The 23410-nt window shown below is 48.0% G+C and overlaps 1 protein-coding gene across 6 annotated transcripts in view; it reads left to right on the top strand.

Moving 5' to 3' along the window:
• The window catches only part of NUP153 (nucleoporin 153), a 630217-nt gene that overhangs the window by 271065 nt on the left and 335742 nt on the right, over window positions 1-23410 (top strand). For all 6 annotated transcript variants that reach the window (XM_069218389.1, XM_069218381.1, XM_069218361.1 and 3 more), the window contains one exon: window positions 10853-10903. In XM_069218389.1, the coding sequence (XP_069074490.1) occupies window positions 10853-10903 (51 nt within the window). The remainder of the gene's footprint in view (window positions 1-10852; window positions 10904-23410) is intronic.

Genomic DNA, 23410 nt, shown 5'->3' on the forward strand with positions numbered 1-23410 from the left:
GCTGTCACTATGGATCCATATCCCTTCACAAACCTCCTGTAGTACCCAGTCAAGCCAAGGAATGCCCTGACTTGAGTCTGGGTTTTTGGAGCTGCCCAGTCCAGAATAGTCTGGATCTTAGGCTGGAGTGGCTGAACTTGGCCTCCACCTACAAGGTGTCCCAAGTAAACCACAGTTCCCTGCCCTATCTGGCATTTGGATGCCTTGATAGAGAGGCCTGCTGATTGCAGAGCCTTCAAAACCTTCTTCATGTGGACCAGGTGATCCTGCCAGCTGGAGCTAAAGACAGCAATATCGTCAAGATAAGCTGCACTAAAGGACTCCAAACCAAGGACTTGATTCACCAACCTTTGGAAGGCGGCAGGGGCATTCTTTAAACCAAAGGGCATAACAGTAAACTTATAATGCCCATCAGGTGTGGAGAATGCTGTCTTTTCTTTTGCTCCAGGTGCCTTTTTGATTTGCCAGTACCCTGCTGTTAAGTCAAAGGTACTTAAGAATTTGGCAGCACCTAATTTATCAATCAGTTCATCAGCCCTTGGAATGGGATGGGCATCTGTCTTGGTGACAGAATTAAGTCCTCTGTAGTCCACACAAAACCGCATCTCTTTCCATCTTTGGTGTGAGGTTTGGGGACTAAGACCACTGGGCTAGCCCAGGGGCTGTCGGAGTGCTCAATGACTCCCAATTCCAGTATCTTGTGGACTTCCACTTTGATGCTTTCCTTAACTTGGTCACACTGTCTGAATATTTTGTTTTTGACAGGCATGCTGTCTCCTGTGTCCACATCATGGGTACACAGGTGTGTCTGACCAGGGGATAGGGAAAAGAGCTCAGCAAACTGTTGCAGGACCTCCCTGCAGTCAGATTGCTGTTGGCCAGAGAGGGTGTCTGAATATATCACTCCATCAACTGAGCCATCTTTAGGGTTTGATGAGAGGAGATCAGGGAGAGGTTCACTCTCAGCTTCCTGATCCTCATCTGTTACCATCAACAGATTCACATCAGCCCTGTCATGGAAGAGCTTAAGGCGGTTCACATGGATCACCCTCTTGGGGCTCCTGCTAGTGCCCAGGTCCACCAGGTAGGTGACCTGACTCTTCTTCTCTAGCACTGGGTAAGGGCCACTCCATCTGTCCTGGAGTGCCTTGGGAGCCACAGGCTCCAGAACCCAGACTTTCTTCCCTGGTTGAAATTCAACCAGTGCAGCCTTTTGGTCATACCAAAACTTCTGGAGCTGTTGGCTGGCCTCAAGGTTTTTACTTGCCTTTTCCATGTACTCTGCCATCCTTGAACGAAGGCCAAGTACATAGTCCACTGTGTCTTGTTTAGGCTCATGAAGCGGTCTCTCCCAGCCTTCTTTCACAAGAGCTAGTGGTCCCCTTACAGGGTGGCCAAACAGAAGTTCAAAGGGTGAGAACCCTACTCCCTTCTGAGGCACCTCTCTGTAAGCGAAAAGCAGACATGGCAAGAGGACATCCCATCTCCTTTTGAGTTTTTCTGGGAGCCCCATGATCATGCCTTTCAAGGTCTTGTTGAATCTCTCAACAAGGCCATTAGTTTGTGGATGATAGGGTGTAGTGAATTTATAAGTCACTCCACATTCATTCCACATGTGTTTCAGGTATGCTGACATGAAGTTGGTACCTCTGTCAGACACCACCTCCTTAGGGAAACCCACTCTGGTAAAGATACCAATGAGGGCCTTGGCTACTGCAGGGGCAGTAGTCGAACTAAGGGGAATAGTTTCAGGATACCTAGTAGCATGATCCACTACTACTAGTATGTACATATTTCCTGAGGCTGTGGGAGGTTCAAGTGGACCCACTATGTCCACACCCACTCTTTCAAAGGGGACCCCCACTACTGGAAGTGGAATGAGGGGGGCCTTTGGATGTCCACCTGTCTTACCACTGGCTTGACAGGTTGTACAGGAGACACAAAACTCCTTAACTTTCTGGGACATGTTGGGCCAGTAGAAGTGGTTGACTAGTCTCTCCCACTTCTTGGGTTGGCCCAAATGCCCAGCAAGGGGAATATCATGGGCTAAGGTCCGTATGAACTCTCTGAACTCCTGAGGCACTAACACTCTCCTAGTGGCACCAGGTTTGGGATCTCTTGCCTCAGTGTACAGGAGCCCATCTTCCCAATAGACCCTATGTGTTCCAGTTTTCTTGCCATTGGACTCTTCAGGAGCTTGCTGCCTAAGGCCTTCAAGAGAGGGACAGGTTTCTTGCCCCTTACACAACTGCTCCCTTGAGGGTCCCCCTGGGCCTAAGAGCTCAACCTGATAAGGTTCTAGCTCCATAGGCTCAGTTCCCTCAGAGGGCAGAACTTCTTCCTGAGAAGAGAGGTTCTCTTTTTGTTGTTGTGTTGCAGCTGGTTTCCCAGTTGTCTTTCCTTTCCTCTTGGTAGGCTGGGCCCTTTTTCCAGACTCCAGCTCTACTTTTTCACCCTGAGCCTTGCACTGTGCCCTTGTCTTGACACACACCAGTTCAGGGATACCCAGCATGGCTGCATGGGTTTTCAGTTCTACCTCAGCCCATGCTGAGGACTCCAGGTCATTTCCAAGCAAACAGTCTACTGGGATATTTGAGGAGACCACCACCTGTTTCAGGCCATTGACCCCTCCCCACTCTAAAGTTACCATAGCCATGGGATGTACTTTAGTTTGATTGTCAGCATTGGTGACTGGATAAGTTTGTCCAGCCAGGTATTGACCAGGGGAAACCAGTTTCTCTGTCACCATGGTGACACTGGCACCTGTATCCCTCAGGCCTTCTACACTTGTCCCATTATTTTTGGAATTTGTCGTGTGATCAGGTATTGGCTGAGTAGTCCAGCAAATGCAAAGTTTTGTACCCCACTGCTGCACAAGTGTAGGAAGTTGGCTCTGTATGCACTATTTCAAAGTAAGGAATAGTATGCACAGAGTCCAAGGGTGCCCCTTAGAGGTAAGATAGTGGCAAAAAGAGATAATACTAATGCTCTATTTTGTGGTAGTGTGGTCGAGCAGTAGGCTTATCAAAGGAGTAGTGTTAAGCATTTGTTGTACATACACACAGGCAATAAATGAGGAACACACACTCAGACAATTCCAGGCCAATAGGTTTTTGTATAGAAAAATATCTTTTCTTAGTTTATTTTAAGAACCACAGGTTCAAATTTTACATGTAATACTTCAAATGAAAGGTATTGCAGGTAAGTACTTTAGGAACTTTGAATAATCACAATAGCGTATATACTTTTTACATAAAACACATATAGCTATTTTAAAACTAGACACAGTGCAGTTTTCACAGTTCCTAGTGGAGGTAAGTTATTGTTAGTTCTTGCAGGTAAGCAAACCACCTACGGGGTTCAAATTGGGGTCCAAGGTAGCCCACCGTTGGGGGTTCAGAGCAACCCCAAAGTTACCACACCAGCAGCTCAGGGCCGGTCAGGTGCAGAGTTCAAAGTGGTGCCCAAAACACATAGGCTTCAATGGAGAAGGGGGTGCCCCGGTTCCAGTCTGCCAGCAGGTAAGTACCTGCGTCTTTGGAGGGCAGACCAGGGGAGTTTTGTAGGGCACCGGGGGGGACACAAGTCCACACAGAAAGTACACCCTCAGCAGCGCCGGGGGCGGCCGGGTGCAGTGTGCAAACAAGCGTCGGGTTTGTAATAGGAACCAAGGGGTCTCTTCAGCGGTGCAGGCAGGCAAGGGGGGGGGGGTTCCTCGGGGTAGCCACCACCTGGGCAAGGGAGAGGGCCTCCTGGGGGGTCACTCCAGCACTGGAGTTCTGATCCTTCAGGTCCTGGGGGCTGCGGGTGCAGGGTCTTTTCCAGGCGTCGGGATCTTAGAGTCAGGCAGTCGCGGTCAGGGGGGTGCCTCTGGATTCCCTCTGCAGGCGTCGCTGTGGGGGCTCAGGTGGGACAACTTTGGTTACTCAGTCTTGGAGTCGCCTGGGGGTCCTCCCTGTAGCGTTGTTTCTTCACCAGTCGAGTCGGAGTCGCCGGGTGCAGTGTTGCAAGTCTCACGCTTCTGGCGGGAATTGCAGGGGTCTTTAAAGTTGCTCCTCTGGAAACAAAGTTGCAGTCTTTGTTGAACAGGGCCGCTGTTCTTGGGAGTTTCTTGGTCCTTTTAGAGCAGGGCAGTCCTCTGAGGATTCCGAGGTCGCTGGTCCTGGGGAAAGTGTCGCTGGAGCAGTTTTCTTCCGAAGGGGGGAGACAGGCCGGTAGAGTTGGGGCCAAAGCAGTTGGTGTCTCCGTCTTCTCTGCAGGGTTTTTCAGCTCAGCAGTCCTCTTCTTCTTAGGTTGCAGGAATCTGATTTCCTAGGTTCAGGGGAGCCCTAAATACTAAATTTAAGGGTGTGTTTAGGTCTGGGGGGTTAGTAGCCAATGGCTACTAGCCCTGAGGGTGGGTACACCCTCTTTGTGCCTCCTCCCAAGGGGAGGGGGTCACATTCCTATCCTTATTGGGGGAATCCTCCATCTGCAAGATGGAGGATTTCTAAAAGTTAGTCACCTCAGCTCAGGACACCTTAGGGGCTGTCCTGACTGGCCAGTGACTCCTCCTTGTTGTTCTCATTATTTCCTCTGGCCTTGCCGCCAAAAGTGGGGCCGTGGCTGGAGGGGGCGGGCAACTCCACTATCCTGAGTGTCCTGTGGTGCTGGAACAAAGGGGGTGAGCCTTTGAGGCTCACCGCCAGGTGTTACAGCTCCTGCCTGGGGGAGGTGATAGCATCTCCACCCAGTGCAGGCTTTGTTACTAGCCACAGAGTGACAAAGGCACTCTCCCCATGTGGCCAGCAACATGTCTCGAGTGTGGCAGGCTGCTAAAACCAGTCAGCCTACACAGGTAGTTGGTTAAGGTTTCAGGGGGCACCTCTAAGGTGCCCTCTGGGGTGTATTTTACAATAAAATGTACACTGGCATCAGTGTGCATTTATTGTGCTGAGAAGTTTGATACCAAACTTCCCAGTTTTCAGTGTAGCCATTATGGAACTGTGGAGTTCGTATTTGACAAACTCCCAGACCATATACTCTTATGGCTACCCTGCACTTACAATGTCTAATGTTTTGCTTAGACACTGTAGGGGCACAGTGCTCATGCACTGGTGCCCTCACCTATGGTATAGTGCACCCTGCCTTAGGGCTGTAAGGCCTGCTAGAGGGGTGACTTATCTATGCTGCATAGGCAGTGTGAGGTTGGCATGGCACCCTGAGGGGAGTGCCATGTCGACTTACTCGTTTTGTCCTCACCAGCACACACAAGCTGGCAAGCAGTGTCTGTGCTGAGTGAGGGGTCCCCAGGGTGGCATAAGATTATGCTGCAGCCCTTAGAGACCTTCCCTTGAATCAGGGCCCTTGGTACCAGGGGTACCAGTTACAAGGGACTTACCTGGATGCCAGGGTGTGCCAATTGTGAAAACAAAAAGTACAGGTTAGGGAAAGAACACTGGTGCTGGGGCCTGGTTAGCAGGCCTCAGCACACTTTCAGTTAAAAACATAGCATCAGCAAAGGCAAAAAGTCAGGGGGTAACCATGCCAAGGAGGCATTCCCTTACATCAGGGAAAAGTGTTTTTATTCTTTTGGGTGTAATATAGTCCCTGTATATAAAGTGCATTAATTATCTGAAATTGTGCATACTGGTATATCCTTGGGGCATTGACTGGTATGCCGCCTTGGCCTTTGTAATTAATGGTCTTGTTAATATCAAGGGCCCATCTGTTAAGGCTAATCGGAGGTTTTTGCACTGTTCCACCCATGCTTGGTACAGAGGTGTCACTGTCTGTTTCTGCAAAATACTCCTAACCGCACATTCCTCACCTTAGAATGTTCCTCAGGCATCAGACTGGATCCGGAAAATCTTGGTGTATCTCTGCATGCTGGTAGGCGGCACTGACTAATCCTCGTTTACATCATTCATGCTGGGTGTGTTATGCGTGGTGGCTCTTTAGATACCACCCCATCATGCTGACGTTAGTTCCTTTCTTTCTGCCCCTACAGTTGATCTGGGAAGCTTCCATGGGTACTTTATGACTAATATTTTCGATACTTTTGTCACAGTTTTTTCAGTTGCTTCAAATATGCTAATGTCCACAACAAAACCGACAGATGACTGTGATTGATCCCCACTTTGCCTTTGGAGATTGGGGGTTGAGGCACACAAAGGCAATTCTGGAACAGAAGATGAAGTTCCTTGTGGCATAGGAAGAACCTGAGTTACTCCTGGTCTCCTGGAAGAGTCCAGTCCTGCGTAAGATCTCTGGCCCGTTCCTTGAGCTGTTCTTTTAATTGGTTGTCCTCGAAGCCCAAGTTGTTGTTGGGTAAGTCAAAGTATCATTAGACTGGACTGCATCTCTCCAAGTACCTGGACAGTTGTGCCTGTAGGCCCCACTTCTGCCTGCCTCTTGCAGAGCCAGCACCGAACCCTACTCCACATCTTCCCTTGAATCCTTAAAGCCAGAGTAATTCCTTCCCAAACGTAAGGAGTTCATGTGATTCTGTGGCTGCAGCTTTTTTCACTTAATTATGGTTTTGCCGCATTTGTCACATAAGCCACTGTCAGCTGCATAATCTGCAGATTGTAACAAAGAAACAATTTATTTCTAGTTCAGGCAGATCAAAATTGACAAAAAATATGGTAGCATGTCTTCATGCACTGTGGACAGCCCTTTGTAAAGGTTAGGCGGTCATCTTTCAGTTGCTTATTTCTATTTTTGGTTGTTTAACTGGTACTAATCAGGTTAAAACGTTGTCCAGACATAACCATGTGTCAAATTACAAATGAATGAATACTATGATACTGACGTCAGCATGATGGGGTGGTATCTAAAGAGCCACCACGCATAACACACCCGGCGTGAATTATGTCAACAAGGAGCAGTCAGTGCCACCTACCAGCATGCAAAGATACACCTCAAAATTTTCCGGATCCATTCTGATGCCTGAGGAACATTCTAAGGTGAGGAATGTGCGGTTAGGAGTATTTTGCAGAATAATATCTCTTGCATAATTTTGTCAACCCTGCCATTTATTTTGGTGCTCTGCTGTACATTATTCTGCTGGCCATGTCTGTCCATCTTTGGGCAGCAACTCCCTCTGGCACGCCTCCTGGCCCTGAGGAGCCAAGAGGTGTCCCAACTGGCTTACGACTGGCAGGTCCTCTCCTGATGCCAGTTGGGCCCTCTGTAACCCTTCCTGGATCCTACCCAACTCTGGTTCTGAGCCTCATTGTGGCTCCGTGACCCTTGCATAATTTCAGTCCAGTGCTGCTACCAACATCTCAGATGCTGCACAACAACAGCAACCATATTACATTGCCTGAGACTGAGATGGCACCACAACAGCCCTACTGGAAGTGAATTTGAAATGGTCTTGGGGGATGATGAAGCCAATTATGGGACCTTTCACCCCATTGTTATTGCCCAGTCTTTAATAAAATAAATCCAGGATTTGTAAAGAGCAACAAATCACCCATGAGGGTCTCAAGGAACTGAATTGTAGTCATGGGAAGATTAAATGATTTTGCCAGAATCACAGGATATTGAGCAGAGACTCTAATCTAGTTTACTCAGCTATGAAGTTGGCTGTTTGTGCCGTTACACCACATCCTCTACCTTAGAGACCTGGTTTGAGGAATTGGTTGGTGCTAGTGGGCTGGACACCTCTCCAGACACTAATTTGGTCTCCCCACATGGCCCAGCTACTGAGGGGGGTGCATCCTTTCCAAAGGTAATTAGGCAGCTGATATCTTATCTCCAGCTTCCATCAGTGGAAGTTAAAACTAATGTTTTTGCTGCAGTGCTCCAGCTGGGGACTTGGTCCAAACCCTATTCGGGGTTCCCAGTCAGTAGACAAATTGCCTGTCACCATTGCCCTGTGCCGGAGACCTGGCATTCCTTGCGCATCATCCCACCCCCAAGAGTGGCCATGCAGGCTTTGGCGGCCAAGGTTAACCCCAGTGTATTCCCTACTGCTTCCCCAGACAGGTAGTCTAAGAGGATATTCTCCTCTACCAGTTTGGCCTTGCATTGTGATCACACATCTTGTGGACCTATACTTGTGCATTGTGGGATTCTGTGATGCAGGTGCTGCCCTTGTTACTGGACGAGGCTTGTGCAATGACCCTCCAGATAGACCCGTCCCTCATCCGTGAGCGTGGGTATGCAAATTGGTGCCAGACAAATCAGTCTGTTAGAGGTGATTGATTGAGTGGTACAGTTCCGAATAGAGCATTGCAGACCGTTCCACTGTTTATAATTGATCAGTCAGGAGAGCACCAGACATCTCTCAGATGGCTGGAACCACTATTTGCGACTCAATTGGTTCAGTTGGGCGGCAAGCAGTTGTTTACCTTTTTTGCCTTCATCATATTTTCACCATTTTAGTTTCACCAGCGCTTTATTCTGCATTTGCGGTAAAGAAGGCATTCAGATATGTCTTAGCCATTTTCAGAGCTCTGCGATATGCAGTTGTCAGGGCGTTGTGTACTGGAGTTTAAGTTCCTTCACCACTTCCTCTTCTGTAGACAGAGATCCGCTTAAGTCCCATGTTTGGTGAAAGCAGTGTCTCGCATTAGGACCCCCTTCAAGGTTGCTTTACCAGTAGCTCAGATGGTACAGGTTGAGTTGATGGAGTCGTCATTATCCATCAAGTGGGAACTAATGTGACTCCGGTGGGTTTTTGCATTTAGGAAGGGTGTAGGCAAAGACCCACTATGCTGTGATCAATAGTAGCCACATCCTGAATAACACCACTTGTAACTGAAAAGACAGAGTGGGTGCTGGTGTATAAAGTAATCTATATGTCATGCCATGTGGGTAAGAGAAGAAAGTATATTCCTTGTCAGCGGAGTGCCGAAGGTTCCCCACAAGCCTACCACAGCAAGGTCCAACAGGAGATCATGCTTGATCGCTCTGTCTGGCCTAGTACAAGGTTCAAGCCCTCATGTGTGGCTCAGAAATGGATCTGGAGCCATGATCCAGTCCCTGCCCAGAAGTAAGGAGTACGCTTGAAGGCCAGTGGCATCTGAAAGAAGCTTGCCAAAAAGCAGTCCTGATCTGCTTTGGGTACATAGATTGACCCAAGGACCAGCATTCTCTTAGGGAAGCTTATTTTTGCAAAGACCCAACAGCCTTCCTCATCAGTCCATGTCTTGGGTACTCTGTAAAAAGGGGGCAAATGAAGGGGTGGAGAAAAATGTAGTGGAGGCTGGGGCGGAGGGAGGTGTAAGGACAACTCTCCCTGCTTTTAATGGGGGGCACAAAGAGGGTGCATAAGAGGAGAGTCTACGAATAGGCTTTCCACCACTGGTAGTGTGGACCTCTAAACATCACAACGGGGAGTGCTCGCTCATCCATTAAGGGAGCAGCATCTGGCTAGCAGAGGGAAGATTTGCACCAGTGTGTCGACAGACCCATGGACAAACAGGAACATAGGATCTGCCCAGTTCGGAGGATAAGTAAGTTGTATCCCATAGAGGAATGGTTCCATGCCTTGGGTGCATCCTAAATAATGCTGTGGAGAGTTTCTTAGTAAGTCCATTAAGGGACAGGCTCCTCATCTATTCCGGCAACTGGAGATTGCTTGAGGGGTGAGCAAGATATCTCAGTCCCTGCTCAGAGCTTTCACCACCATGATCTGATTCCTGGTGCCTCAGGGCTGGGGAGTGGTGATGTCATAGGTGTGAGTGACAAAGAGACGATGCGGTCCTGTCTGTAGGTGGGTCTTATGGGACATCTGAGGGTGCCGCTGTATCCATAGAGGAGGCCTCAAAGGTATTCAAGAACGATTCCAAGCTGCATAGGTCAGTGAACTCCCTGGTCTTTTGGTTGGATGTGACCAGCATATCTGCTGGGTCTAGCAGTCCATATTTAACATCATAATGCTGAAGTCTGGGCTGTAGGACGAGAAACGTCTTGCACCTAGTGTTGGTGACCAAAGAGGTGTCTGCCAAAATGGAGATACAGTAGCTGTTGAAGAGCTACTGGGTCGGAGGGTGCTTTGTGCCTTTGTGATGTTTCTGGCCTGTTGGTGGCAGAGAACACGGGCAGCGATCAGGCAGGGAAGTCTGTTCGATCCTGTGGAGCAGGACCATACCCTGTGTGCGCTGAAATTGTAATGGTTGAGAAAAGTGGAGCAGCAGTACCGCCAGACCCAATTTATGTTGTGCCCAAAGGAGCCTGGGCCTCAGGCTGTCACTAAGTGAGCGTGGCCTGGGCCCCCAGCTCATCATTAAGGTGCAGAGTGAAGACCCATATAGTGGTCTCTAGCTGGCTGCTTTAGCTCTGATGTGGAGGAGGCCAATCCAGGTTCCAGGGGGCAGGAGAGCATCTGCAAGATCACAGCTGCCAGTTGGCACCTTACTCCTCACAGCGGGCGGGCCATAAACAGCATCCATTGTCATCTATCAGCAGCTCGTGGGGGCTCAGAGGTGTAACACTTCTCCCCTTCAGCCAGCGTGGGTCACTTGACCCCCATACTGTCAGCGGGCCCCAAGAGAACAATGCCTTATATGACCTTCAGCAGGGTGAGGCCATCTTGGTGGGCGCCTACTTCTGCCTCCACAGGAGACCTAAACCAGTTGCTTAAGGAAGAAGGAATTTTGACGAAAGTTGTATACCGATAATTATGGTGGTTGAAGGTAACAGTTGATTTTATTCTCAACTTCATTTTCTTTGTATTTTGCACTCGCCTATCTACTTCATTCTTGGTGATGTTGGATATGAATAAAGATGAGTTTTTTTTGTACCTTTCAAGCCTATACTAGACTATCTGCCAGATTTGTATGCACTCCAATCACTATTCTATTACAGATTTGAAATTTTGGCTGTGATGTTTACTCATCTCTTTATTAATTTGTTTTAGACCCCGGAAAGAAGTTTTTTGGATGCAACTGAATTTCATTCAAGGAAAAAGGTTGGTCAGTAATTGTGCTGGATGTGCTGTGCTTCCCAGTGTGGTTTTCACTGTTAACTGTTGCCTTACTTGCAGTCCTTCATGGATTTTCCATTTTGTGACCGCTTTTGTGATCAGTGGTTGTTTTTTGTGCAATGTAATTACATATAGCTAATAAACCTGTTTTGCTGGTCTCCTCCAGTTTACATGAAGCACATTTCAAGAGAATGAAAGGATGTGAAATTATGGGCTGTAGCTATCAGATTTTAATCTGCCCCAAAATCAGCATATTAATTTCCAACATTTTTCTAATGTCCGCAAGCACTTGAAAGGCATCTTCATATTGGCTGTGCTCATTCCTTTTCAATCCTCTAAATAAGATTGCTAGCCTACACAGCGAGCTGACACTTCCAATCACTGGTCGAAGAATTAAGACTTTTTCACCTTTACAGGAGAATGCTCATAATGACTGTCTGACTTAAAACAAGCCATGGTGTTTGTACTAAAAGACACAATTACATCTTTTCACTACGGGCGAATGTGAGGATGGAGAGGAGTGCTTTGTGGAATTTTGAAGGAGCTCACATTGTTTGACATACAACTATTGGTATTTTGAGGATGGTATTTGCCTATGATTTTTTAGGGCACTTGCAGATGTTCAGCCTGCTGTGGACTAGTTATTTTGTCACGAGTGATCTTACTGGGATAAGATCTTGTGTTCGACGTATAGAGAATATTTGCAGCACCAGACTGAAAAAGGAGATTTTGCTGTGGGGCTTCAGAACTGGATCAGTCACTTGTAGGGGTTGATAGGTTATCCTACTCAATTTTATGCTAGTTTGCAAAATCTGGTGTTTGTAATTGTAGGAAGTTGGCTCTGTATGCACTATTTCAAAGTAAGGAATAGTATGCACAGAGTCCAAGGGTTCCCCTTAGAGGTAAGATAGTGGCAAAAAGAGATAATACTAATGCTCTATTTTGTGGTAGTGTGGTCGAGCAGTAGGCTTATCAAAGGAGTAGTGTTAAGCATTTGTTGTACATACACACAGGCAATAAATGAGGAACACACACTCAGACAAATCCAGCCAATAGGTTTTGTTATAGAAAAATATCTTTTCTTAGTTTATTTTAAGAACCACAGGTTCAAATTCTACATGTAATATCTCATTTGAAAGGTATTGCAGGTAAGTACTTAAGGAACTTTGAATAATTACAGTAGCATATATACTTTTCACATAAAACACAAATAGCTGTTTTGAAAGTGGACACAGTGCAATTTTCACAGTTCCTGGGGGAGGTAAAGTATTGTTAGTTTTAGCAGGTAAGTAAATCACTTACAGGTCTCAGTTTTGGGTCCAAGGTAGCCCACCGTTGGGGGTTCAGAGCAACCCCAAAGTTACCACACCAGCAGCTCAGGGCCGGTCAGGTGCAGAGGTCAAAGAGGTGCCCAAAACACATAGGCTTCAATGGAGAGAAGGGGGTGCCCCGGTTCCAGTCTGCCAGCAGGTAACTACCCGCGTCTTCGGAGGGCAGACCAGGGGGGTTTTGTAGGGCACCGGGGGGGGGGGGGGGACACAAGTCCACACAAAAAGTACACCCTCAGCAGCGCGGGGGCGGCCAGGTGCAGTGTGCAAACGAGCGTCGGGTTCTCTGTAGGTTTCAATGGGAGACCAAGGGGTCTCTTCAGCGGTGCGGGCAGGCAAGGGGGGGGCTCCTCGGGGTAGCCACCACCTGGGCAAGGGAGAGGGCCTCCTGGGGTCACTCCTGCACAGAAGTTCCGTTCCTTCAGGTGCTGGGGGCTGCGGGTGCAGGGTCTTTTCCAGCCGTCGGGACTTTAGGTTCAGGCAGTCGCGGTCAGGGGGGGCCTCGGGATTCCCTCTGCAGGCGTCGCTGTGGGGGCTCAGGGGGCACAACTTTGGTTACTCACGGTCTCGGAGTCGCCGGAGGGTCCTCCCTGAGGTGTTGGTTCTCCACCAGTCGAGTCGGGGTCGCCGGGTGCAGTGTTGCAAGTCTCACGCTTCTTGCGGGGATTTGCAGGGGTTTTAAATCTGCTCCTCTGTAACAAAGTTGCAGTTCTTTTGGAGCAGTGCCGCTGTCCTCAGGAGTTTCTTGTCTTTCTTGAAGCAGGGCAGTCCTCTGAGGATTCAGGGGTCGCTGGTCCTTGAGAAAGCGTCGCTGGAGCAGGTTTCTTTAGAAGGCAGGAGACAGGCCGGTAGGTCTGGGGCCAAAGCAGTTGGTGTCTTCTTTTCTTCTTCTGCAGGGGTCTTTCAGCTCAGCAGTCCTCTTCTTCTTGTAGTTGCAGGAATCTAAATTCTTAGGTTCAGGGAAGCCCTTAAATACTAAATTTAAGGGCGTGTTTAGGTCTGGGGGGTTAGTAGCCAATGGCTACTAGCCCTGAGGGTGGGTACACCCTCTTTGTGCCTCCTCCCAAGGGGAGGGGGTCACAATCCTATCCCTATTGGGGGAATCCTCCATCTGCAAGATGGAGGATTTCTAAAAGTTAGTCACTTCAGCTCAGGACACCTTAGGGGCTGTCCTGACTGGCCAGTGACTCCTCCTTGTTATTCTCATTATTTTCTCCGGCCTTGCCGCCAAAAGTGGGGGCCGTGGCCGGAGGGGGCGGGCAACTCCACTAGCTGGAGTGTCCTGCGGTGCTGGAACAAAGGGGTGAGCCTTTGAGGCTCACCGCCAGGTGTTACAGCTCCTGCCTGGGGGAGGTGTTAGCATCTCCACCCAGTGCAGGCTTTGTTACTGGCCTCAGAGTGACAAAGGCGCACTCCCCATGGGGCCAGCAACATGTCTCTAGTGTGGCAGGCTGCTGGAACCAGTCAGCCTACACAGATAGTTGGATACAGTTTCAGGGGGCACCTCTAAGGTGCCCTCTGGGATGTGTTTCACAATAAAATGTACACTGGCATCAGTGTGCATTTATTGTGCTGAGAAGTTTGATACCAAACTTCCCAGTTTTCAGTGTAGCCATTATGGTGCTGTGGAGTTCGTGTTGGACAGACTCCCAGACCATATACTCTTATGGCTACCCTGCACTTACAATGTCTAAGGTTTGGCTTAGACACTGTAGGGGCACAGTGCTCATGCACTGGTGCCCTCACCTATGGTATAGTGCACCCTTCCTTAGGCTGTAAGGCCTGCTAGAGGGGTGACTTATCTATACTTGCATAGGCAGTGATAGGCTGGCATGGCACCCTGAGGGGAGTGCCATGTCGACTTATTCATTTTGTTCTCACAGCACACACAAGCTGGCAAGCAGTGTGTCTGTGCTGAGTGAGGGGTCTCCAGGGTGGCATAAGACATGCTGCAGCCCTTAGAGACCTTCCTTGGCATCAGGGCCCTTTGTACCAGAGGTACCAGAGGTACCAGTTACAAGGGACTTATCTGGATGCCAGGGTGTGCCAATTGTGGATACAAAAGTACAGGTTAGGGAAAGAACACTGGTGCTGGGGCCTGGTTAGCAGGCCTCAGCATACTTTCAATTCAAAACATAGCATCAGCAAAGGCAAAAAGTCAGGGGGTAACCATGCCAAGGAGGCATTTCCTTACAGTAATGGTACTCCATTAGTCTTGTCTGGAGCAATAAACTTCAACACAGATCCAAAAGCAGGTGTGGTGCCGGCACCCATCATCTGCTAATGGTTAATATTAGTATTTTGTGGTTAGACACCAGAGATTTTTCAATCTGTGTTCAATCAGTTTTGTTTGAAATTGAAAAATCTCAGGTAAAAACTAGTTTTTTCTAAATAAATAAATTTTAAAAAAACTGACAGATATAACACAAAGCACACTAAAATAGAATTAGTACTTGGGTATAGGTGTGCTTGGCAGTGAAGGCAAGTAGATGAGCTGGCGTACAATACAAAGTTTTAGGGTTGCAATACATACTCACCTAACCTACGGATGGCCGTGTGCCTATATTGTTAGTCTTTAGGAACGAGTAGTCATCAAAAACATGCAAGCAGAAAGAGAGCTATACAACCCCTGAACTTTAGGTATAAACTTTAGTGGCAAAATATCTACTCAGCATGGAAAATCCAGATAAATTAAAAACAGTGGTGAGAAATTAATCTAGAACTTTAAACATTCCTTTCTTCATCCCTTTGTTTTTAATCATAACTGTAAATCTGCTGCTTCCCTTTCACTGCTAAATGTAACCTCTAAATTGGCTGCCTAGAAGAAAGGCTTTGCCAGACCTGAAATATGTGTCCAACCCAGTCCTTAAACCTTTTTCCATAACCGTACCTTCCAACTGTCCATGTCCCTAACATTGATCTTTACTCAAACCTGCTATTAAACCTTCACTTAAAAGAATGTCTGCCATAATCGTGGCCTACACACTATCCTTTAAGTTACCATCAAATAACTTAAACTGCATTCTTAACCCCTTCGGTGCTAGGCCTTTTTTTGGCTATTTGGGCCAGTTTGCGCTTAGGCCTTCATAACTTTCTGTCTACATAAGCTACACATGCCAAATATGCATCCTTTTTTCCAACATCCTAGGGATTCTAGAGGGACCCAGAGTTTGTGGTTTCTCCTGGAGGAGACCAAGAAATTAGCAAAAATACAGCAACAATTTCGTTTTTTTTATTACTTAAAAAGGGAAAAAATGGCTGCAGAAGAAGGCTTGTATTTTTCCCCCCGAAAATGGCATCAACAAAGGGTTTGCGGCGCTACAATCACCATCTTTTAACCTCCTTCCAGTTAGTGACAGAAATGGGTATGATACCAGTGCTGGATCCCGGAAAGCTAAACATTTCTGTAATGTAGACACAATTCTGAATTCACCATGGGGTCTTTTATGTAGATCCTACAAGGGTTTCCTACAGAAAATAACTGAAATAAATAAAAATATTGAAATTGAGGTGAAAAAAGCCATTTTCTCCTCGTTTTACTCTAACTTTTTCCTGCAATGTCAGATTTTCAAAAGTAATATACAGTTAAGTCTGCTGGACTCTTCTGGTTGCGGGTATATATTGGGCTTGTAGGTTCATCAAGAACCCTAGGTACCCAGGGCCAATAAAGGCGCTGCACTTTGGAACAGGTTTTCATTGTATACCGGGTATACAGCAATTCATTTGGTGAAATGTAGAGAGTCAAAAATAGGTATCAAGGAAACATTTGTATTTTCCCAAATGGGCACAAGATAAGGTGTTGAGAAGCAGTGGTTATTTCCACATTTCTGTATTCCGGGATGCCCATTCTAGCACGTGAATTAATGGGCAGTTCTCAAATAATTTTTTTACACACTGTCTTACATTTGGAAGGAAAAAATGTAGAGAAAGACTAGGTACAACAACACTTGTTCTTCTATTCTGTGTTCCCCCAAGTCTCCCGATAAAAATGGTACCTCACCTATGTGGGCAGGCCTAATTCCGCAACAGGAAACTCAACATGGACACATTACATTTTTACATTGAAATCGGTAGTGTTTTTTAAGAAAGGGCCTAGCTGTGGATTTTGACCTCTAGCTCATCTGGCACCTAGGAAACCTACCAAACCTGTGGATGTTTGAAAACTGGACACCTAGGGGAATCCAAGATGGGGTGATTTGTGGGGCTTTCATCAGGTTCGGTTACCCAGAATCCTTTGCAAACCTCAAAATTTGGCCCAAAAAACGTTTTTCCTCACATTTTGGTGATAGAAAGTTCTGGAATCTGAGAGAAGCCACAGATTTCCTTCCACCCATTATTCACCCCAAGTCTCCTGATAAAACTGGTACCTCACTTGTGTGTGTAGGCCTAGTGCCCGCAAAAGAAAATACCCCAAAACACCATGGACACATAAAAATTATCAAATACAAAACTACCTGTTTTTGTGGGAGGCGGGGCACCTGAGTTTTTGGTCCTGGCTTCAGAAGCCGTATCGGGAAACGTACCAAACCCAAACATTTCTGAAAACTAGACACCCGAGGGAGTCCAGGGAGGTGTGACTTGCATGGATCCCTCAGCGTTTCTTACCCATAATCCTCTGCAAACCTCACATTTAGCTAAAAAAAAGAAAAAATTCTCCCCACATTTTTGTGTGGGATCACCGCACAGGCACAAATTTCCTACCACCCAACGTCCCCCCTCTAGCCGAGCTCATGAGTTTAGCAGCCTTCCTTGAGCCTGAAAAGCAGCACTTATACACTCGCAGGCAGGGACCAGAATCCCTGGGAAGTGCAGGTGTGACCCATGGACTCCCTCTGGCCCAGGCCATCCCTGCCGACAGTGAAGTTCACCCCTGCGTGTGAGGGGGTGCGTGGACCGTGAGGACCCAAACATAGCTTAGTCCAGCGCGGGTAACCTGAACTTCCTCTCTGCCTGCAGCCCGGTAGCAACCACATACCAGGAACAGGCATTTGTGCACGTGAGAGGGTTTGGCATCAGGCCCCATATGGTGGCACATCCAGAGGCAACCGCGGCCTGGCCTGGCTGCCAACTGCACTGGCCATGAAAACAGCGAGGAGGTCCATTGGAGCCAGGAATCGCTCACCCAAACCCAACTACAAAGAACTATACTTTTGGGTTAAACAGCCTCCAGGGACCGTAGATGTCAGAGAGGGAAAACCCTCCAGACTGGTATCGCTCAAGCCCACACCAACAGTGAGTACTATTAGACCTTACAGCCCACCAACTCTGCACTGTGCTGGGCCCGCAATTGGCGTGCAGCCGTCATGCATCCAGCCCCTCAGCGAGAAGTTGTCTAACCTTGACCCCACCATATACATGCTGAGGGGGCTAACCAAGCACTCTTATCAAGAGGGACACAACTGCTCCTCCTACAGTCCTCCATGCTTCACATCATAGGACATAGATGGAGAGGGAGTGGAGGCCCACTGCTAACTCCCCCGCCTGCAGAAGCTGAATCACAACACTGGCCCCACCACGCTGGCCCTGCCAAAGGGCACTGAATAGCACATCACTGGCTGACTGGTGTGACCATCCTGGACAAAAAGAAAGGCTGCCCCTTGATACTTAAGCACCCCTTGCATCACCCTGCATAGGCGTTCTGCGGGAAAAGGTCCCCAGCTTAATGTACGATTTTCCTGCCACAGGCAAGATACATCCACCTTCGCTTGCATTACAAACACTGGGGGGATAACCCACTGCGCACTGGCCAAACAGCACCAGGACATGTAAAGAACAGCGATCTGCCATCTGCCCCACTCTGGAGTCTGTTGGCACCAACCTTAGTGGTCAACACTAACAGCACAGACACAACTTCACCCACCTAGCATCAACAAGAAATACCAGCTGCCACAGTCCTAATTGACAACCAGGGAGTTGCCTGGGGCAACCCCTCGCCGCTCCAGTGGGACGGCAGAAGACAAAACTCCCTCGCACCTGTCTATCAAGCCACTCTTCACCCCCAGAGTGGGAAACTGACTCTCAACCTCTAGCAGCTTCCCCTGACCCAACACCCAAACTAAACTCCATCTTGCAAGCAATTGAATCCTCACGCACCTCAGTTGAGCTGTGCATCAAAGAAATCTGAGAAGAATTTGGACTCCTACAAGATGCCACCGAAAACTTACTACAGAGGTCTTGGAAACGGAACTCAGATTGCCGAGCTACAACCACAAATCGCAACTCACGAATGGGCAACTCAAAACCTAGCGGACAGAGTGCTACACCTGGAACAGATGCGAGGATGCGGAGGGCTGAGCCTGTCGCAACAACATCCGCATGATGGGTTTACCTGAGGGAGCAGAGGGGACTGGCCCCACAATCTAATTCCTGGAGGAGTTGGTACACTTCTTCACGCTGGTCCAATCCCTTTCTCTCCACTTCACCAGGGAACATGCCACCATATCCCAGCCTGCAGACCACCCCCGGGAGCCTCTCCATATCCCATTGTTGCAAAACTCTTTCATTATTGAGGTAGATGCTATTGCAAGCTGCATGACAAGCAGCCCCCCTCATCCATGGCAACAGACGGATCTCAGTATTTTCATACTTAACAATGCAGGCACGACAGCGCACCTCGTTCATGTCTGTAAACCGGCATCTGCGAGAGCTTAACATACAGTACTCCCTACTCTTCCCAGCTGAATTGAAAGTCATGCAGGTCCAGCAAAGCCATCTCTTCACCAAACCAGAAGCAGCCTGGGAATGGGTGGAAACTCACTTTGAGGGAACCACGTGATTGCTGCCCTCAAACAGCGATGCCTGATGCTCCAGGGGACGGTAAAACTGGTGAGCCCGGCAGTACAACCACCCCTCGGGAGGAGCAAGGGATCCCCTTTCCACAACCGCTCCAACGAAGCTGGAGATCAGCCATAGATGCTGTGTTTGCCCTACACCTCTCCACCTCACCATTGTATTCAGTTACGAATGCCTCAGACAGCGAAGAAGGCACAACCGCAAGTGACCAAATTCCAGAAGGCCTCATCTCTGGCCCGCAGATCACACCACAATCAGCAGAAGACCTGTTGTAAATCGGGCTGTCTCAAAGCGGACACATCAGGCAAAAAGAAACCTACGTGAACTTCTAATCTCTTCATTTACGACACATATGCCTACAGCAACACGTTCCCAATGCAGGCTCGCGGCCATTGGCCCAATGTACACCCCAAGACTCAGAGTTGAAGTGGGCGTCATCTCCATTCTTCATGTTGGCTCCTAGAGCAACTGTTTGGGCGTGCAATGCTATGCTGCAGGCTCCTTGTCTGGTTTCTTTGATGTTGTTCACCATTGTTCATTTCCCCTCACTGGTGTCAGCAAGACATGTCCACCTATCTAGCAAACAATACAGGACACACAAACTATTCCCTTGCCAAATCCCACCCCCTGCCCACTCCGCCCCAATTGACCAGACTCCATGGCCACCAGTCACAACATAAGTTTGCTCACACTAAACATAGAGAGAATGTATACAGTCAGATGCTGCTAGGCCGTCTGCTCCTACATTAAGACAAGGGGCCCAAATCTGTTCCTTCAAGAAACACACCTAACTCATTGTGACCTACAGCACCTTTGTAGACACTGGAGAGGGACTATACATGGCACAACCTGCTTAGCCTGTGCCTGAGGCGCAACAATATGGATCCATCTTGGTACCCCCTTCCAAACTCTCAATTCAGTGATAGACAAAGATGGATAATGTGTTTCCATGAAGGGCAATTGGACAGAGACCTCATACTATTAGTCTGTATTTATGCTTCGCACACCAACCAATCACCTTTCTGGGCTACCCTCCCACAGCTGCCTGCCTGTTGTGCAGGCATCCCCTGGCTCCTGGAAGGAGACTACAGCAATGTTCTGGATGCCCACCTGGACGGTTTCCATCGCCCCCAACTACATCCCCCGTTATGCTCACACTTGTTCCTCTTGGCCAAATGGACACAACATTGGTCTCTACAAGATGTTTGGAGGACACTCAACCCCACCATCCGTTTACCCAACATAACATATACGTCCTCCTGGACCGCTTCCTATGCTCCCCCATTTTATTATCACAGTGCACTCATTCAGACTACCTTGGTCGAGTACTGTCAGACCACGCTGCCCATATAGCAGACTTTTCCTGGGTCACCCTTCACCCACCAGTCCACACCTGCCATCTGTCCAAAGACACTCTAGATGACCCAGCATTCTGCAACGCCCAGGTCACCCACATAGGCCAGTACTTGGAGGCGAACCACACAAACAACCACCAAACGAGTCATTGAATGGGATTCATTTAAGGTAGTCACTAGTGGTCAATGCATACAGAATATTGCAGGGGTGCGAAGGGAGTTATCGCAGCCCTTGGAGCAGCTGACTGTCACTTCTCTAGACAACCATTCCCTTCACGGTGACATGGCAGGCCCTCACAGATGGCAACAAACGCCAAGTGGAGACGGTGGACCAACTCTGATGTTTCAGTTATGCCACCTACACAGCCCACATGCATGCCACTGGAGACAAACTGAGCCTCCTTTTCGCCTGTCTGGTCCGACTAGACAGTCTCACAATCAAAAAAATTCAGACCACCAGAGGCCAAATGGTACAGTCTCAACCCACTATACTACAAGCCTTGAGCTCCTACTGTGTGGATTTATAGAAGGCACAAACCACCTCCGCCCTTGCAGAAGTCCAACACTTCTTGCGTCCCTTACACTTGCCCACCCTAAGCATATTTGAATGGGATGAGCTTGATAGACTAATCACCCCCAGATGGAGTGAAGCTAGCTATCCACAATCTGGCCCGCAGCAAAACACCTGGGCTTGATGGCATTCCCATCACATACTACGACTAATTTCCCAACTCACCTCATGCCACGCTTAGTAGCGATGTTTAACAAGACCCTCACAATCAGCACACTCCCACCCTCCCTTGGGAAATCTATACTGGTATCGCTCCTCAAACCTTACCCTACTATTGTCATACTGACCAATAGGGATCTTTAGGAGCTGATTATAAAATATTAGGTAAAATCCTAGCCAAACGCTATTTGCAACCCGACCAGAACGGGTTTATCCCCATGGGGAGCACCTCCAACATCAGGCACCTTTTTCACATCATGGACCAGGCCTCAATGCGATACCCTTGGGCGCGTTCCTTAATACCTGGAGGAAGTCTTTGGTCCCCTGTCCTGGGATTACCTCTTTGAAGTCCTTAAGATAATAGGCATAGGCCCCAGGCTTCTCGCATATTCGTTTGCCCTGCCTCCAGGGCCCGCTCATTCTCACCCGCATTCACAGTTGAGCACAGAACCCAACAGGGTTGCCCGCTCTCACCCATTTTTTTTGCCATAGCCAGTGAGCCTCTAGCTCCTCAACTCTGCTAAGGTCAAACCTGGGGCATTCGATTAGACAACACTGTCCACGCCATGTCATGACCTTCTCCTGTACATCTGGGTTGTGACGATAGACCCCATCCCACTGACCATCCACGATTTCGCCTCCGGGTTGGGGTTGCGTGACAGCTGGCAAAAATCATGTGCCTTCCCAATATGCTATGATGCTAACCCTCAAAACCTACACAGGGGAAGGACCTGGGCCACAGCGGCAGTGCGTAACTTGGGAATCTGCCCCTACCATATCCAGGAGGACCTATTTGAGAGAAACCTGCAACATGTACTCGCCGGGTTTAAGCACAGATGGGCTTCTGGCAAAAACATATCGCTAGCCTTTACAGGCAGAATCACATTGTCTAAAATGATCGCCCTCCTCTGCAACTTAACAAATGACCCAGTGGTCCCCAGCCAGCAGTTCTTCCAGGAATTAGATCAGCTGCTCTGAGATCTCTTATAGGATTGGAGACTATGAAGAGTGGCCTTGCAAAAACTCCAATTACCAGTGGGACAGGTAGGTCTGGGCAGACCTCCAATGGTTCTCTCGCTGGCTCTCAGGCAGGAACGCATATGAAACCAGTACTCGTGAGGGGCCGCTCCCCCTCCATACCCTGCACCAATTCCTGCACCCTTTCATTCATCACCAGTGATCATGGTCGCTCCATGTGTAGGTGGTTTCTGTGACTCAGCCACCCTTTTGCTTTCAGCAGCACACTCCAGAACTGCTGATTGAAAGCTTCTTTATGCACTTCAGGGAGTGTGGGTGCAGCACAGACCCTGCGTTCTAAAGGTAGAAAGTGTGGTGGTCAGCACTTAACTAGGGGTGTGTAGGAAACTCGTGCGGTTATGCAAAAGTACTACTAATTTATGTATAATTACGCAAATTGCACCTCACACCATTACCCAGCTGTCTGTTGAAGTAAACATTCAACTCAGAAGTGCAATTGTGGCTGATTTATGGTCCCTCAGTTCAGAAAAATGCTGTTCACTTTCTGAGTTGAAGTTTTGAACTCCGATATTACCTAAACTGTCTGCTTGGGTAGCAAATCTGCCTGAAGTGGCACACTTGTTTAAAAATTACCTGAGCAATGCATGTCCTATTAAAGTTTCAATGCCAAATTAGGCAATGTGGCCTAATCTTGGTACTTCTAAAATTGTTATGCAAGATTACGCTGGCACACTTAAAATGTTGTCCAGGCCTACATAGAACTGAATTCCCCAATGTTGTTCTCGGGTACTATGAAGAAAGTAGGAATTTAAGAACCATATAGGGGTTGTGATTCATGCTTTTGCAGCTACCTGGGAAATTACCTTTCATAGAAAATACTTTATCAGGACTGGAAATGCTACTACCTCAGACCCTAGCTTAATTGATCTGTTCTTTGCCAAAAGATCTTGAATCATGTAATTCATTTTTAGACCCTATATAAGGGTGGCGTTTGCAGCTGTTTCGATAGAGTAAATTTACGGGCTTTCATGAGACTGTTTCTTTTCTGAATTTGTGTTGACCATTGAGTTCTTTGTCCTAACGATTCTTTAGATCAGTCACAAGTTAATTATCTGGGTATGAGTGAGGACTATGTTGCAGATCCTTGAATCAAGCTTATTTTTGGTAAAAAGCAAGGTTGTCCAGAAGTGACAGAATAGCAGGCATATTTTGTTTGAGTAGAGCGGCTAACAGAATCATATTCTCTTGATGCAAGTTTTTGAGTGATCCATACCGTTTAAAAAATATATATATTTTATTACGTTTCAAA

This window comes from Pleurodeles waltl, chromosome 2_1 (genome assembly GCF_031143425.1).
Source record: "Pleurodeles waltl isolate 20211129_DDA chromosome 2_1, aPleWal1.hap1.20221129, whole genome shotgun sequence".
NCBI lineage: Eukaryota > Metazoa > Chordata > Amphibia > Caudata > Salamandridae > Pleurodeles > Pleurodeles waltl.